Here is an 18,187-nt window from a genome sequence, read left to right on the forward strand (position 1 = left end):
TCTGAACATTTCCCATCAACCACCACCCTCTGTCTTCTTTCAGCTAGCCAATTTCTGATCCACATATCGAAATCACCCTCAATCCCCAGCCTCCGTATTTTTTGCAATAGCCTACCGTGGGGAACCTTATCAAGCGCACGTTCCAGCTCCTCCTTGACCTTAGCAGCAGCAACTCGATTCCCCCCCACCCACCCCACTACCCCCCCGGCTAGGACCCATCCGAGCTGGTTTACTCCCCCCATTGCACTTCCGCAAATCAGCTGAGTCCTGCTGACCCCGGCCACTCCCGCCTCCCCTTCGACTCCTCCCATTGTGTGGCACACCCTCCTCTCCCGCTCCCCATCCACAGGCTCTCCCCCTCCCCCCTCTGTTCTAAGCGTGGGAAACAATCCTTGCTTCCCCGCCCCCTCCCAGTCTTCGGCGCGGGAAAAAAGCCCGCGCTCTCCACCTACCAGGCCCCGCCACCAACCAAAACAGTGCCCAACCCGCCCCATCCACCCTCCCCAACCCGAAAGAGAAAAACACAGAGAAAAAGAAACCCAAAACAATGCAAAGGCCCCCCCCCCCGAACAGAAAATAGGCATAACAAATCCACCGCAGTCTCCAATCGCCCATCCCGACCCTCAGTCTGTGTCCAGCTTCTCGACCTGAACAAAGGCCCACACCTCCTCCGGAGACTCAAAATAATGGTGCCGGTACTTGTAGGTAACCCACAATCGCGCCGGCTGCAACATGCCAAACCTCACCCCCTTCCTGTGCAGCACCGCCTTCGCTCGATTGTACCCGGCCCTCGTCCTCGCCACCTCCGCACTCCAGTCCTGATATATCCGAACCTCCGCGTTCTCCCACCTGCTGCTCCTCTCCTTCTTGGCTCAGGTGCATACACTCCCGATCGACGAACCGATGGAACTGCACCAGCACCGCCCGCGGAGGCTCGTTAGCCTTGGGCCTCCTCGCCAACACTCTATGGGCCCCTTCCAGCTCCAGGGGCCCCTGGAAGGGCCCCGCTCCCATCAGCGAGTTCAACATGGTGATTCTGCATCTCCTCGAACCGCTCCTGCCATCTCTTGTGGAGCGCCTCGTGCGCCTCCACCTTTACCGCCAGGCCTAAGATCTCGTCCTCATTGTCAGAGATCTTTTGTCGAGCCTCTCGGATCGCCACCCCCTGGGCCGTCTGTGTCTCCAGCAGCTTATCAATAGAAGCCTTCATCGGCTCTAGCAGGTCCGTTTTAGTCTCTCTGAGGCAGCGCTGGATACCCTCCTGTTGCTCCTCCGCCCCCTGCCTCCACGCTGCCTGGTCTCCGCCCACCGCCATTTTGTCCTTCTTCCCTCCACCACCTTTTTTGTCGCCCCGCTCCTAGTTAAAGCCATATACTGACGGGGAGCTATTATTAACTCCTTCCCACACCGGGAAACGTCGATAAAGTTCCCTTGGGGGCCCTGAAAAGAGCCCAAAAGTCAGTTTTTGCGGGAGCCGCCGAACGTGCGACCTAGCTCCGCATAGCCACAACCAGAAGTCTCGAGAGGGAATCCTTTTGGCAGTGTTCGCTTCACCAATCTGCCCCAAAAAGTCTGTGGAAACTCGTGAAAAAGGTCTGAGAGTCCATTCCAGACGGGAGCTGCTGAATGCGCGACCTACTCCTCTATGGCCGCCACCGGAAGCCTCATCCCCGCTACTTCAATGGCCTTGGTAGATCTTTTCACAGTTGTTCCCTCTGCTGCTAGAATTCCCCTTTAATACAGGCCCTCAAGTCAGCTTGCAGCTTTAAGCTTGCCCTTCCCCCGCCTGCATGCTGGAAGAGGCCCCTCTCTCCCCTGCAGTTACAGCCAAATCTTTTACTGTTTCTGCCGGGTCTGGTAACCAAGAGGCATACCATTCCTGGGGGACACTGTCAGGAGAATGTTGCAGTCTTCTTCCCACACCGGGAAATGTCAAACAAATGCCGTGGGGGCCCTGTAAAGAGCCCAAAAGTCCGTTCCAGGCGGGAGCCACCGAATATGTGACCTAGCTCTGCATAGCCGCACCCGGAAGTCTATTTGCCTTCTTAATAAGTCCCCCATGGCGACCTTGTCAAAGGTTTTGCTGAAATCCATGTAAACTACATCAACTGCACTATCCTCATCTACACACTTGGTTACATGCTCAAAAAATTCAATCAAATTTGTTAGGCATGACCTCCCTCTGACAAAGCCATGCTGACTATCCCTGATAAAACCTTGCCTCTCCAAGTGGAGGTAGATTCTCTCCTTCAGAATCTTCTCCATTAGGTTCCCAACCACTGACGTGAGACTCACTGGTCTGTAGATCCGTGGCTTTTCTCTACAACCTTTCTTGAATAGTGGGACCACATTAACTATTCTCCAGTCCTCTGGGGCACCTCCCTCATGCCAGAGAGGAATTAAAAATTTGGGTCAGAGCCCCTGAAATTCCACCTTCGCCTCCCAAAGCAGCCTGGGACACAATTCATCCAGACTTTTTAAGCCCGCCAATACCTCATCACTCAAACAACAAAGAAATGTACAGCACAGGAACAGGCCCTTCGGCCCTCCAAGCCCGTGCCGACCATACTGCCCGACTAAACTACAATCTTCTACACTTCCTGGGTCCGTATCCTTCTATTCCCATCCTATTCATATATTTGTCAAGATGCCCCTTAAATGTCCCTATCGTCCCTGCTTCCACTACCTCCTCCGGTAGCGAGTTCCAGGTACCCACTACCCTCTCCCTATGACAATTTGCTCAAGAACCTCACAATCTCTCTCCCCAAGTTTTATAACCACCTCCACATTCTCTTGGGTGAAGACAGATGTGAAATATTCGTTCAATATCCTACCAATATCCTCTGGCTCCACCCACAGATTTCCCCCTTAGTCCTTAATGGGCCCTACTCTTTGCCTGGTTATCCTCTTCTCATTGATATACTCTTAGAATATTTTGGGATTTTCCCTATTTTACAAGCCAGAGTTTTCTCATATCCCCTCTTTGCTCTCCTAATTGATTTCTTAAGCTCCATCCTGCACTTTCTGTACTCCACATTTCATCTTTGAATGCCCCTCCCCCCCCCCTGCTCTTCTGTAGATTTCCCCACAAGTAACTCTCTCCAGTCTACCTTGGTCAGATCCTGCCTTACTTTGTTAAAATTTACTCTCCCCCAATCCAAAACCTTTTTTTGCAACTTGTCTATTCCTTTGTCTGTAACAAATTTAAATTGCACCATGTTGTGGTCGCTATCACCAAAATGCTCCCTCACCAACACATCAACCACCTGCCCGGCTTCATTTCCCACAATTACATCCAGCACTGCACCATCCCTTGTTGGATCCTCTACATATAGAGCCAAAATGTTCCCTTGTACACATTTTAAGAACTCTACTCCATCTAAGCCCTTAACAAGATGGTTATCCAAATTAATTTTGGGAAAGTTGAAATCATCTAATATAATTATTATTTTTACACCCCTCCACGAACTGTGCACATGTTTGCTCCTCTTCGCCAGTGGTTGATGAGGGTAATGCTGTTGCTGTGCTGTATATCCAAGGACATCCAAAAAGCATTCGATAAAGTGCCACATAACAGGCTTGTCAGCAAAGTTAGAGTTCATGGAATAAAAGGGACAGTAGCAAATGGACAGGAAAAGAGGGTAGCGAACAGTTGTTTCCCAGACTGGTTAAAGGTTTATAATGGAGCTCCCTGGTGGTGTTAGGACATCAATTTTTCAACTCAATATATATCGACTTGGATGCACAGAGCACAATTTCAAAATTTGCAGATGGCACAAAACTTGAAAGTACTGGGAACGTTGTTGAACTTCAAAATAACATAGGTAGGCTGGTGAAATGAAATTTACTGTAGAGAAATGTAAAGCAATTTATTTTGGTAAGAAGAATGAGGAGAGCAATCTAAATAAATCTTGATTAATATGGGGATCAGGGGTTACGCGGCAAAGATAGGAGAATGGTGATGAGAAACAGATCAGCCATGATTGAACAGCAGACCATACTCAATGGGCTGATTGGCCTAATTTTGCACTTATGGTTTTACAGGGTCGAATTTAAAAGAGAATACAGGAGCAGTGAGACCTGGGTTATATGTGCACAAATCATTGAAGGTGGCAGGACAGGTTGAGAGCAGTTATTAAAGCAAGTGGGATCCTATTGCTTTCTAAATACAGGCACAGAGTACAAAAGCAGTGAAGTTATGAGAAGTCTGTGTTAAGAACACTGGTTCAGTCTCAACTGGAATATTGTGTCCATTACAGGGCATTTTAAAGAAGGATGTATAACCATTTGAAAGGGTGCATTTGAAAGCGTGCAAAAAAAGATGGTTCCAAGAATGAGGAACTTCAATTATGTGGGTAAATTGGAGAACCTGGGACTGTTTCTCCTTGGAGACTGAGGAGATTTAATCGAGATGTTCAAAATCATGGAAAGTCTGGACAGAGCACACAAGGAGAAACTGTTCCCATTGGTGGAAGATCAAGAACAAGTGGATACCTGTTTAAGATTGACCAAGGAAGGAACAGGAATAGGAGGATTTTTTTTTTCGTGCAGTGAGCGATCAGGATCTGGAATGCACAAAGCAAATTCAATCATCGATTTCAAAAGACCATTAGATCATTACCTTAACAGAAAAGAATGCAGAAGCACAGGGGCTGGGCAGGGGAATTGGAATAGGATTGCTATTGTAGAATCGACAACAGCACGCCGAAGTTTCCTTCGGTGCTATCGCCATTTTATGTTTCTATGGCAGTTTCTCAATCTAGCCACGGCCACACTAAATTGATTATTTTAAAATGCGGTTTAGCAAGTTCCCACAGGGATCTCGCCATTCATTTCAATTGGAATTGGCCGGTGTTTCGGCGGACAGCAGCCAGTGGCGATTCCTCCAGGAAAGCCGCCCCGGCCAGCGACATTTACTCCACCGTTGGAAAGATAGAGGAAACCGCGTTTGACGAACAGAGCGGCCCTTTCCCTCACTCTGCAGAGACACTGGCTGAAAGAAAATACGCCAATGAAAGATTTAGCCTAGTAAGAGGACGGTGCGTTTCAGTGAGGAGTGAAAAGCACCACGTCAAACACACCAGCTGCTTCAATCCAGCGACCATCCCTATCTGACACACTCGCAACAACCTCCCTCCACTCTTTCCCAGTCTGGGCTGGGCAGGGCATGGCGGCGATCGCCGTGGTTACGTAGGTTGCCGTGGCAATGACATGCGAACGCGCGCACCGCCTCCGGCTGGGAGGGGGCGGCCATCTTGGGCGCTGCGTCTGGTTGCCCGGCGCAGGAGAAGGAGCCGATTGTAGGCGGAAACATCCGAAGCCCTTCATCCGACTTGTCCAAATCAAAATGGCGCGGAGGTTCGAGCTGGTCGTTGTGGTGCGGATCGGTTAATTTGCATTCAGATTTTTTTTCTCTCCTACCCTCCCTTCCCCCTCCCTCAGCGCCTTTTCAAAACAACGAACGATCGCACAACAAACAATTGAAGTTAACAAGAAGCTGGAGGGCAGATAAATGGTTAAATTAGTGAAAGATGTGCGAAAACTGTGCAGAGCTGCTGGACGTGTTAAATGCAAGTAAGTGGTAAAATTATGTCCTTGTTGCTGCATGGGCCTGTAGGTATTTGCGTGGAAAATAATCTGCAGTAATGCATAGCCATTGGTTCCGGCCTGTGTGTCTTCAGCCTTCGTGCAGGCCTAGACACTGTCTTCAAAGTGCTCGGGTCATTCAAGGCGTTTTGTATTAAAAATGTTTTTTTCGCTATTTACCATCTACTTACATTAGAAATTTAAGTTATGCAATATTTAATGTTTATTTCAAGTTTACGGCAACATTTTAAAATAAATTCAGTTTATGGGTGTCGTGCAGCTTTTGTGGCCTAATAAGTCAGGCTGACGAGAATGGACTTTTTTTTACAAAAATGATGGTTGCTATTCTGGTTGGCGGCTAAATATTGCTGGAGTAACATATTATATGTTTCGGAAATTTATTATTGATAGTATATAATATGAGATGCATGCGTTTCTCCGATTCCAGTAATTTGTAAGTAAACTGTATTGTAGGGAAATAGGTACATTTTAGCATGAAGTTGCTTTGATTTCACTTTGATTATGGATTAATAATAGCTGATTTAGGTTGTTTAGTCATTTAAAATCAGATTGCTTTATTGATAATTTTTTGCAGACTCAAGTGAGGCTAATTAGTTTTAAAATGTTGGTCTTCATAAGTAAACACATTGAATCTCTTTCAAATTTGGTATCATCCTTAGATGTTCGAAGATTGACAAGTACACTTTTGAAAAGTGGTGTGCAATATAGTGACTATTGAAAACATTTATTTGGTGCTAGTACATATATGTATCATTCATTTTAGTTATTGAGAGATTGTGATGTAAGCTTTGGTATTCTTGTAGGAATTGGAATCTTCATTAGCAGAAAGTTCATCAGCATTCAATTATTATCATTTGGTTTTATGTGTACATTTTATGATTTAAACATGTACATAGATTTTCTTGAATAATATGGAATTCAAGGCATCTTAATTATTTGAAAACATACTTTTTCAGAAATCACTGACTGTAAGATTGAAGTATACTCGTTGGAAATTATGAGCAGATATTATTCAAAATATTTGTTCTTGGGAAATTATGACAGATTTACACAGCTAAGAATTGTTTTGTTTGGTGCTTATAAAGGTCACTTGGTTCAATTATCATTGTCTATCTCACTAGAAGTAATTAACACCTGTGAAAAATGCTGTGGCAGTTGATGTTCATAGTATTTAAGTATAGATTTAAGAGATGCTCTATTATTATTGACCTGTATTTGAAACTACAGCTGTCTATTTTTTCATAGTGTGTCTTTAATTCCCACTGAACAGACCAGGATAGTAAACCATTCCATGTGATGTATGGTAATCTAGTGATTAATGGCTATATTCTCAAATTGTATTCCATTGTACTGCATAAGGAATTGGGTCTCTATTATATGTATGTATTTCTACAACTATGCAAATAATGGAGAAATATAATCAAAAATTAATAATGAACAGGACTTGAGGGCTCAAGGATGAGGTGTCGTAGATGCAAGATTAAATCCAAGACTTGGGGCAGAGGAAACTTCCACATAATTGTGAGGCTATGTAATTTGCTTCTAGGCTTGGTGATTTGAAGCCGAAAATTTCAATGTCAAGACTAGATTGGATAGATGAATGAGAAAAAAGGGCAGGTTAGGTTAATGCCACTAGAATGATTTGCTCACTTAGGAAGGTACATACCAACATCGTCTGGTTGGGCCAAGTGCCCTATTTTCTGTTGTAATTTTGGTACACTACTTAAGCCATATGCAGTATTAAATTCATAAGCTGCCTTGCAACATACATGATAGCATTCATCATTGTGGTTGACTACGACCATGCATGTGTACACTGCTGAAGAGATGCACAAGTGATGTCCATTACAACCTATTTTATCATTGACTGGTTCTATGCAGTATGAATTGGTCAAATGGTTGAATAAATTACTATCGTCAGTTCTTAGTTTAGCATGTACACAATGAAGAATTCCTTCAACTTTGTGAAGTCTATATATGATCTACATATGACTATATACATGATCTACATATTGATTGCATTGTTTATGTGCTCTTTTAACATTTCAAGCTTATTCCGAACATGTCGCTGAAGGAAGCCATCGACATTTGTGCCATGTCACACGATCACGGCAACGTAGATGCGCCGCTTTTTTCTGAATCTGTGTTAATTGAAGTTAGCAACTCGTGCAGTTAAGTGTGCTTTGAGCACACCCTGTAACCCCAATTATATGGTGTAGTCATGGGATCCTCTCCTCCAGGTCCAAAGCTTGGTAATATTTTTTGTTGATTTTCACAAGGAATGTGATCCGATGGAATGAACTCTAAATCTCCTATCCTACCCCATGCATATTTCCAGTATGTAGATGATTCGTTCACAATCTTGAATCTAAGGTTGTGTGGAAGGATTTTTTACACACTTTAATACGTTCTATCCCTTGCTCTAATTCACTTTGAGATGGAGCAGTCTAATATGCTCCTTTCCTCAGCATGGTGGTTGAGAAATCTGCTAATGGATTCTCCACTACTATCTACCCGACCGTAAGCCTACCTTTGCCAGTCAATATACACACTGTAAATTGTATAGCTCCATGCTTGATCTTATCAGCAAACGTGTAAATAGGGCCCTAGCAATTTCCTCACATTGCATGCTTGATGTGCAGATCGAACACATCAAAGCTATCATGCTGGACAGTGGCAATCCTGATCAGATCATTGTTGTGTATTGTGAAAATCCACAAATGGGATTGGCCAAGGACTGCCACTTTATGACCCACAAAGTGCCTGGGTCTACTTCAAATTACCCTGGAAAGGCAAAGTACCTCAAAACAAATTTAAACAGGTTAAGCTAGTCATTTCATGCTGCGACTGTGCAGTGGCTATGCAAGTGGTATTTTACACTTAACAGAATAATGCTGTCAGTCCAAAAAGTCATTCTGCCTCCATACTGTTGAGCAACATTGTATGAATTTTAGTGTTGGTGCGATACGGGTATGTAGACCGTACATCCCAATGCTGGCTGATTGAATCATGTTTCTTCATTTTGCAATAGGCAGAGTCCAGACTGTTCTCAACCAGACTGTTCTTGCAAAACCAAAAACAAAACTCCTACTGTTGGATGTGACTCTGCGATCAGGCAGCACCAGTTGAACAATCCTGACTGCGCTAATACTTACATTAACAACCAATTTAAGATCAGTCAAGCTCATAATGTAGCTCAATTACACTTGCTAGCAGCAACATGGATTCATACGTGGTTCCGTTATCGGCAAGCAACTGGAATATGCCTTATTTGGATTGCATTGAGCTTGGGAAACTTAAAGTAGCCTGTTGCTTTCTCAGTGGTACACCTCAGCCAATTGGAATTGACTTGTCAACCAATCAACACCTGTAGTATAAATTGTTGTGATTGTTTGAAACCTGGTTTTCTTGTAATTGTCTTGATGAGTGCGAGACTTCAACAACATGTCTCTCTTCGATTGTATTATGCTATATTTATACAATTGTTAAATCTAGAGCTGTTACCCTGCATGGGTTTCGGATTTGTCTGAAATGCTACAGTGCCTTACTTGAAAAGGTTACAGCTGTTAGTTCAGGAATGCAGAGAGATTGTGCATAGCATGTTGAATTATTTGATAAATGCTACATTATATTCATTAGTGACTTGTGCAGCTATCATGCTTTTAATTACAACCAAAGTTTGATGTACAACCAAAGTTTGATGATTGTAATGGCAAAAGCAGTCATTTACTGTAGTAGTGGCTGGCTTTCTTTTGGGTTCAGCTGAGTCATCCTATTAGTGGTTGATACTGAATCTAGTTTTTTTTGGGATTTGAAAAGCTAGGCCTCAGTTTGGCTCTATTTATATTCATTCATTTTTTTCTCTCAACTGATAGCATTAGAGATTTCAGTGAGCAACAGTAACACACTTTTTAAATTTTTCTCTTCCATAAAAGTAATCATTTATTTTTGGAGGGGATTAACAATTGTGGGTTTATTTCTTTAGTCATAAAAATCATTGAAATCTCTTGTGCACACTTGCAGGATTTTCATAAGATTAATTCAATACTGGGTGGAGCAGCACGTTAATTTATTTCTCTAGGGGAGAATCTAGGTTACTTTTTTCTTTGATTTATGCTTTCTTCCTTTTTGCCACTTGTGCTTCCCTCTTGAGATAGGATGCATGTTTCTCTAATTGGTGTCTGTTACTTTGCCTAGAGACACCCAGCCGCTGGTGTTGACAATTATCAGTTCAGCCTAAGTTTTGATAATGGAAGCATTTCAATTTTCCTGAAATTCTGCCCAGCAAAGCGTATGCATGCAGAAACGTAGATTCTAGTTTTTTATACTATATATTTTGTAATATGCATGTTTAATAAACTTGATACTAATCATTTTATAAGATGCATGTTGCTCAGATGGGTTGGTTTTAAAGTAATTTTCTTTTTAACTTTGTCAAAGTGGAAGAAAGAAGGGAAAGCACGCAGTCTTCCAAATACTATACACCTTGAATTCCAGTTCCCTAACTGAGCGATAGGATGATCAACTGCTAGTTGGTACTTAGTACAGATGTTGACTATCGTGTTTTGCTATGTAAACTTTACAGTGTCTTACAGTTTCTGAGTCTATGCTTAATGCAATTTGACTCCAGTTGTTTTTGTTTCAAGCCCAGTTCAGACAGTACAGTATAAATCACAATTAAATTCACGATCCACTCAATATTTCGACATTTTGTACTTCGGTATATTGATACCATTGTGTGTAAAATTGGTTTCCTGCTGAAAAGCTGCATAGTTATTTTAGCTGTGGCAAAGCCTTGTTAAGAGTATATAATGTGAATGAGATTGGTATACTTCTGTAAGCAGATTCAGCTGAGGTTTGTAACATCGCACTAGTCTTCTGTAAATTAATGTATGTTGGTATGACAAAGTCAGCCCAGATTACAAAGCAATTTGCTTGTTTGAAATGGGATTGAGGAGATGGAGGTGATATTTCTGCTAATGAGTTTGCATAGTTTAGCAAAATTGTGCTGTGATCCTCCCAAGCTAAGCATGTCCAAACTTCTCTTATTATGAGTTGCATAAGTGTGTACTTTGGGGTCTTGAATACATGTGTAGTTTTCAAACATATGCATATATCAGTTGCTGTTGCAAACAAATCAGTGTTCTGATTAGAATTTCTCCATTTAATGAAGAAATAGTGCTAAAACCAATCCTTTCCTATCTTTTTCACAGTAACTTCATTGCATTGTTAATGTAAGCATACTTGTGACACTAATAAAGATTATTATTAATTAATTTAACTGGGACAGACTCCTAAAGTAAGGGGGAAAAAAACCCAAGTAAGATTTTGTTTTCATCATTTCTAAGAGATCTGTTGTTGGGGCTCAAATTGCTTGTAATTGTTGGCTTGGCTCGGTTGGTAGTAGGTTTTCTTGCGTGTAAGGAGATAGTGGGTTGCAGCCCTGCTCATAGACTGAAAGAAGTCTTACAACACCAGGTTAAAGTCGAACATGTTTGTTTCAAACACTAGCTTTCGGAGCACTTCACATCATAGACTGAAATGCAGCATATTATAATGAGTGCAGCTGTTTTGTTCTGTGGCGATGCTACCTGTTTACGTGGATGTGAGAGATCCCATATTCACAGACCTGGTTTAGATTTGATACACAGTTTCATTGATGCTGGGAGAGAGCATGTACATTCAGGACATTTGCTCTTTTCAACTACGGATATTTGTAGAAGTACAGAATGCACATTTTCATTAGTTTACTCTTTTTTGATTCTTGGCTGTGTGATTACCTTTCTGTCTCAGAAGCACAAGTACTACAACTAATAATAATAATCTTTTATTATCACAAGTACGCATACATTAACACTGCAATGAAGTTACTGTGAAAAGCCCCAAGTCGCCACATTCCGGCCCATGTTCGGGTACATTGGGGGAGAATTCAGAATGTCCAATTCACCTAACAGCCCATCTTTCGGGACTTGTGGGAGGAAACCGGAGCATCTGGAGGAAACATGGGGATAACGTGCAGGCTCCGCACAATGATCTAAGCCAGGAATCAAACCCGGGACCCTGGCGCTGTGAAGCAACCACTGAGTCAAATGCCAGCTTAACTGTTTGATAGCACTCTTTCTGAGTCAAAGGAGCAATAAATCTAGTCTGACACATCAAGGTATTTGAAGGTACTCCATTTTCAGAAAGTGTTCTCTTTTGGAAAAGGTGTTAAAGTGAGGCCATTTTGTTCAGATGGATATAAATGATTCTGTGACAGTATTTGAAAAGTAGGGGCGTTTTCTTTCCTCTGGTCTTAGCTAACCATTATGTCTCGATCAATGCCAGTAAATCATTAATTGACTATAAGGCCTTGCTATCGGTGGCATGGTGACACAGTGGTTAGCACTTGCTTCACAGCACCAAGGTCCCAGGTTCGATTCCCGCTTGGTCACTGTCTTTGCGGAGTCTGCACGTTCTCCCTGTGTCTGCATGGGTTTCCTCCGAGTGCTCCGGTTTCCTCCCACAAGTCCTAAAAGACGTGCTTGTTAGGTGAGTTGGACATTCTGTATTGTCCCTCTGTGTACCCAAACAGGTGCCGGAATGTGGCGATGAGGGGATTTTCACCAAAACTTAATTGCAGTGTTAATGTAAGCCGAGTTGTCACAATAATAAAGATTATTATGTGTTGTGGCTGTCTATGGTGGATTCTCTTATCCTTTGGATGGATGAATATTCAACAAGGTGACCAATTGTTCACCGTCTAGGTTGGTGTCATCTCGTGTGATGAACCAAATCTTGATTTGCAGATTTGATCATAAAAAACTATGTATGAAATGTTGAAGAAATGAGTGAAGGCACTAATTTTGCAGCTGTAGGGACTTGACTCACATTTTGATTGCTTGATGACCAAAACTTTTACATTTGGATTTGTCCAGGTTTTTTTCCTCTCCATGTAAAGGGATTCCACTCTTGATTGGTTTTCATAATGTCTTTGTACATGAGTTTGAAGTGTTCTATGGGTCAACTGACTGTAGAATACTGCCTTTGGTACGCAGAATCCTCTGTGAATCTGTGCTCTGATTAATCTTCTCTCGGTAATGGGTATGCACCACCTTGCTAAGAACTTTGGTGTTCGGGATTTTGTCGTGACACTTGATATTGCAGTTGGATCTTGAGCAACAAAAGTGCAATGCCTGTAGTTACTTTGTGATTCCAGTAGTATGTCCATGCGTCACAGTCATTGAGAAGAGATTTGAGAAACACGATCTAGTATATTTTGATCTTTGTTTTGAAATAAACTCAATGCTCTTCCCAACTCTACGCTATTCCCAAATCCTGTCAGTCAGCCTGCAATATGCTGAACTTACTTTGCCAGTTGTTGGGCGATTTCATCATGTAACATGGTGTTGTTAGAGAGGATACTCCCAAGGTAGCAGAACTGAGTTGAGAAATGTATTGCTGATTGTGACAATGGAATCTTAGAGTTTGTAGCCATGTCAGGTTGTTACAAAATCTGTGTTTCTCAGACTTCTTGTAAGGCCGAAGCATTCTGAGGCTTGAACAAAGTGGTCAACCAGTAGTTGGTGGAGTGTGTGTTTTGAGAGCACAGTCTTTAACAAATTAGTTTACTTGGTAGTTGCTCTGTGAACTTTGTCTGATCATTGAACTGTTGCAGATTGAAGAAGTTGCCATCTCTCCTTAACTGAATGTGTACTCCTATGTGGAGTTCTTTGAGTGCATAAGAGAGCATAGCCAAAATGTAGATGGCAAAAAGAACTGCAGCATTTTTGGTGCTATTGGTACGTGAAAGATGTCTGAGCCAGCATCCTCCTTCACACTGGCCATCACGATGTCATAAAATGAGTGGGTGACCCTGATCATCTTTTGAGGGCAGCCATAATTTGTATACTACTGTAGTTGCAGTACAGCACTTGCTTCACAGCGCCAGGGACCAGTGTTCCTGGCTTAGGTCACTGTGCGGAGGCTGCACGTTTTCCCCGTGTCTGCGTGGGTTTCCTTCGGGTGCTCCGGTCTCCTCCCACAAGTCCCGAAGGATGTGCTTGTTAGGTGAATTGGACATTTGAATTCTCCCTCAGTGAACCCGAACAGGCGTAGTAGTGTGGCGGCTAGGGAATTTTCACAGTTACTTCATTGTAGTGTTAATGTAAGCCTACTTGTGCCACTAATAATTAGTATACCTTCCATAGGCCTTCATTGTTTCGAAGGCCTTGGTCAGGTCAAAAGTCACCATACAGATGCTGTACGGTGTTCATGTATTTTTGTTCATGGTATTTTTCATGATTTGACATGCTGCAAAGATCATGTTGCTGTTCCGCATCCAGCCTCAAAGCCACACTGTGATTCTGAGTACACCAAGTCCGTGAGATGAGTGACAATCCTGTTAAGAATAACCCTTGCTATTACCTTTTCTGCTTTGGGGAGAAGTGAAATAGCATGATTGTCACAGATGGATTTGCTTCCCTTCTGTTTATAAAAGTGAGTTATGGAAGCATCCTTGTAATCTTGGGCACAAGGTCCTGGTTCCAGACTAAGTAGAAGAGGATTGTGAGTAACCATGTGTGCTCCTCTGTATTTAAATATATATTTAAAAAAATTTCGAGTACCCAATTCATTTTTCCAATTAAGGGGCAATTTAGTGTGGCCAATCCACCTACCCTGCACATCTTTGGGTTGTGGGGGTGAAACCCATGCAAACACGGGGAGAATGTGCAAACTCCACACAGACAGTGACCCAGAGCCAGGATCGAACCTGGGACGCCTGTGCCGTGAGGCAGCAGTGCTAACCACTGCGCCACTGTACTGTCCCTCTGTACTTCAAATACTTGAGGTGAAATGCCATCAGCGCCTGGAGATTTACCCAGGGACACATAACCAGAAATATAGGAAATACTCAGGTCAGGTAGCAATTGTGGAGACAAACAGTTAATATTTCAGGTCAGTGAACTCTCATTAGAACATGAGTGTTCCAATACTTGACTTAGCCACAGTGCTTGAGATCTTCAAAGACCTGATGTTCCTGACAAGCTAATGATCTGACCAGCATTCAGCACCTACCAAGTGGGCAGAGTGCAAATCCTTGAGGCCTCTTTGGACAATATGTAGTCCAACATGTGGCAATGTTTAGAGCATCCATATTGTTTTCAGTTTGCTTGTTGGAATATTTTTAAGTCAAACTTGCTGTATCTGGAGAGAAAAAGCTGGATGTATTCTGTATTACAGTTTGTACCAACATGGGCACTGCAATCACTTAAGGATAATTTTCTCCTGGTGTGGTGGTACTCTGATCCTGCTGAAATTGTTAGAGACTGCTTCTTGGACCTCTGCTTTGTATGTCTCTTGGTGAATGACATACTGATTTCTAGCAAAATGTCATTGGGGTGGCAAGGTAGCACAGTGGTTAGCACTGTTGATTCACAGCGCCAGGGTCACCAGTTCGATTCCCTGCTTGGGTCACTGTCTGTGCGGAGTCTGTACATTCTCCATGTGTCTGCATGGGTTTCCTCTGGGTGCTCTGGTTTCATCCCACAAGTCCCGAAAGACGTGCTGTTAGGTGAATTGGACATTCTGAATTCTCCCTGTGTACCCAAACAGGCGCCGGAGTGTGGTGACTAGGGAATTTTCGCAATAACTCCATTGCAGTGTTAATGTAAACCTACTTACGGCAATAATAATATATTATTATAATCGGCCGAATACCCTTGGGAAGTGAGATGAGTATATTATTAGTTTGGATTGAAAAAGGAAAGCCGACACCTGAATATCGAGGTCCTTGATAGGTCCAATAGAATTGTAGCTTGTGCCTACTCCCTCAAGATGAGATTCCTGCAAACCTTATTTTTTAGCTTGAAGTAGCTACAGCTGTCTTCCCAGTGTTCTGGCTATGAGTTGTTCTATGCCAATGGTTCACAATCTTTTAGTAAGAAGTCTTACAGCACCAGGTTAAAAGTCCAACTGATTTGATTTGAATCACTAGCTTTCGGAGTGCAGCTCTTTCATCAGATTCACCCGAGGAAGGAGCTGTGCTCCAAAAGCTAGTGATTCGAAACAACCCCGTTGGCCTTTAACCTGGTGTTGTAAGACTTTACTGTGCCCACCCCAGTCCAATGCCGGCATCGCCACATCAATCTTTTTAATGTCATAGCACACCTTTATAATATAAAAAAGGTTGAGGCACATCTCCTATTTTCTCCAACTGAACTGCCCTCTAGCAAAAGTCTCTCAAACCTCCTTTTAAAAACTCATCTATCCACCATTTAATGCAATTTTCATGAGTTTAAGAAGTTTACAAGTAAAGCCTAAATACAATATTTTAATTGGAAATGTATATAATATAAAAATGTTTCCCATTATAACTGTTCTCAGTTTTTAAAGTCTACATTTCTCAATGTGAAAATCATAAATGAAGGAAATACTGTGAGCAGCATCTTACTGACAATTTTGTGACACCTGGGCCTGACTCTGAACAGAATTGCTTGCCCTGGACAGGGCAATTTGCAGGTCTTGCTCCACTGACAAGCACTCCCTCCTTTTGTTTCAAAAAACATTTAAATTACCCAATTCATTTTTTCCAATTAAGGGACAATTTAGCGTGGCCAATCCACCTACCCTGCACATCTTTGGGTTGTAGGGGCGATACCCACGCAAACATGGGGAGAATGTGCAAACTCCACACAGACAGTGACCTAGAGCTGGGATCGAACCTGGGACCTCGGCGCTGTTAGGAAACAATGCTAAACTGTGCCACTGTGCTGCCCTCCTTTTGTTTTTTTTTTACATAAACCAGTGCTGAGAATGCCAACCTGCACAGGTGGATTGTGGGAAACTATAACCACGATCTGAACTGGATGGATATTCTTGTCCTGCAAGCGACCAAAATGTGTCCAGAGGCATCTCTGCAAACTTCTCTTTCAATGTACGATTTGTCCTGAACTCTGCATATTCTTATTCTTGTTCATGACTATTTATTTTGTTCAAAAGAAAGTGAACTAAATGGATCACATACCCAATAAAGTCTTCCATCTTGTGGGGGGGGGGGGGGGGGGGGGCGGGGAAGTAGAATTCAAGCTTCTCTTGTAATGTTTTATGTTGTGTGGTGATGAGGTGGAGTATGGTTTTGCCAGCAAGATTTGCTAATGCCAACTTGAACCTCAATCAACCCTCTTGCCACCTTTTCCTGCCAAAGGGCCAGTTTTGATCTGAAACCTTTTAAGTTTATTTGTGGCAGTCGGAATGTTCTTGTTTTCTCCCTGCATTTTAACATCCAGCTCATCCAGATGGCTTCATATATCTTAAAGATATGCAAACTTAGCACACCAAGAATCAACACATTAAATCTTTGTGTGGCAATCCATGCAGAGCCGAGGAACTTTTTTTATAAGCATGTTACGGAATGCATAAACACGAGAGAGGACCATTTCCTGAGAGTTTCTGTGTGCATGAGTAAAGCTTGATACTCCGCTCCCATCTCTTCCCATGAGTAAATGAGCGCAACTTCACAAAATTCACAATTTTTACTGGTTGGTCTAACACTGAAGTTAATTCAGATGGCGTTGTTTTGGCAAAAAAGGCTTCACTGTGCAGGATACAATGGCTGACTTGGATGTCTGGGTTCTGTTTTATCTTGCTCACAAATCTTTTGACTTCTTCGTCATGGAAGCTGCTTGATGAGTGCACTTGGTCCCCCCAGATAAGCAGTTAACACATGAAAGATTTCCTCTACATTATCATTAACATACCTGACAATGAATAGACACTAACATACATTAACATACCTGACATTGGTTAAGAGCTGGTAGTGCCTCACTAATATCTGGGTAGTCATCAATTTACAGGACAAATTTTTCACTCATTTCTAATTTCCGTTGAAGCCACCTATCCAATATTTCGTTTGATTACTGTCAGAAAGAGGAACTTTGTCGATTTTTAAAATTTTTAGCAGTATTAGCTCCCAACATTACACTCAATACTTTTGCATGCCGACTGAATTAGGGTTTCGGCAATGGTGTGTGGCCTTTTCGATTTTCTGAGTTCGGCCACTAGGTAACCTGCACACACAATCACACACTGATTTTGCTTTTCATTTTATGTTCTCAGTTTCTTGGAAGTACTGTGTGTCTCTCCTTGCTGGAGAACAAAGCTTCAACGTAACTTGGTACTATTACAGCATTTGAGAGTTTCTCCCTGCAAATTAGGCATCCTGGACCAGGGCAAGAGGCATCACCAGTCCACGAAAACCCAAAGTCCACTACGGTCTGTGTACGAACCTCACTTTTTGGCAAACTGTGGTCAAACACACCATTACCTTGAAGCATTAACTTTACAAACACACTTGGCCGTGCCAAGCCAAAAACGACTCATCCAAAGGTGCATCCTTGCCTCAATGCCTTTCAGGATGGAGTAGCTAACCTTCAGTTGCCTTTTCAGATTTTGGTGATTCTTTTGGGGTCTTGTTCAACTGCCAGCACTTTTCCCCAGCACACCTCACTAAAGGTCAGCTTCTCGCAGCCCTTTCTCTAATTGTTGCCTGTTTCTCCTTTTCTTGGTTGGTTCTTATTTCTTACCTCTGTCATCTTCTCTT

The 18,187-nt window shown here is 42.7% G+C and overlaps 1 protein-coding gene across 9 annotated transcripts in view; it reads left to right on the plus strand.

The window, feature by feature from the left end:
- The first annotated feature begins 5,321 nt into the window (after positions 1–5,321).
- Positions 5,322–18,187, plus strand: part of usp34 (ubiquitin specific peptidase 34) — a 446,082-nt gene continuing 433,216 nt past the window's right edge. For 6 of the 9 annotated variants that reach the window (XM_072507779.1, XM_072507783.1, XM_072507784.1 and 3 more), the window contains exon 1: positions 5,323–5,574. In XM_072507779.1, coding sequence (XP_072363880.1) covers positions 5,532–5,574 — 43 coding nt within the window. In that variant the 5' untranslated portion in view covers positions 5,323–5,531. Of the gene's footprint in view, positions 5,575–18,187 lie in introns of all 9 variants that reach the window. The other 3 variants (XM_072507777.1, XM_072507780.1, XM_072507781.1) reach the window with 1 other exon arrangement.

Source organism: Scyliorhinus torazame, chromosome 1, assembly GCF_047496885.1.
Source record: "Scyliorhinus torazame isolate Kashiwa2021f chromosome 1, sScyTor2.1, whole genome shotgun sequence".
Lineage (NCBI taxonomy): Eukaryota > Metazoa > Chordata > Chondrichthyes > Carcharhiniformes > Scyliorhinidae > Scyliorhinus > Scyliorhinus torazame.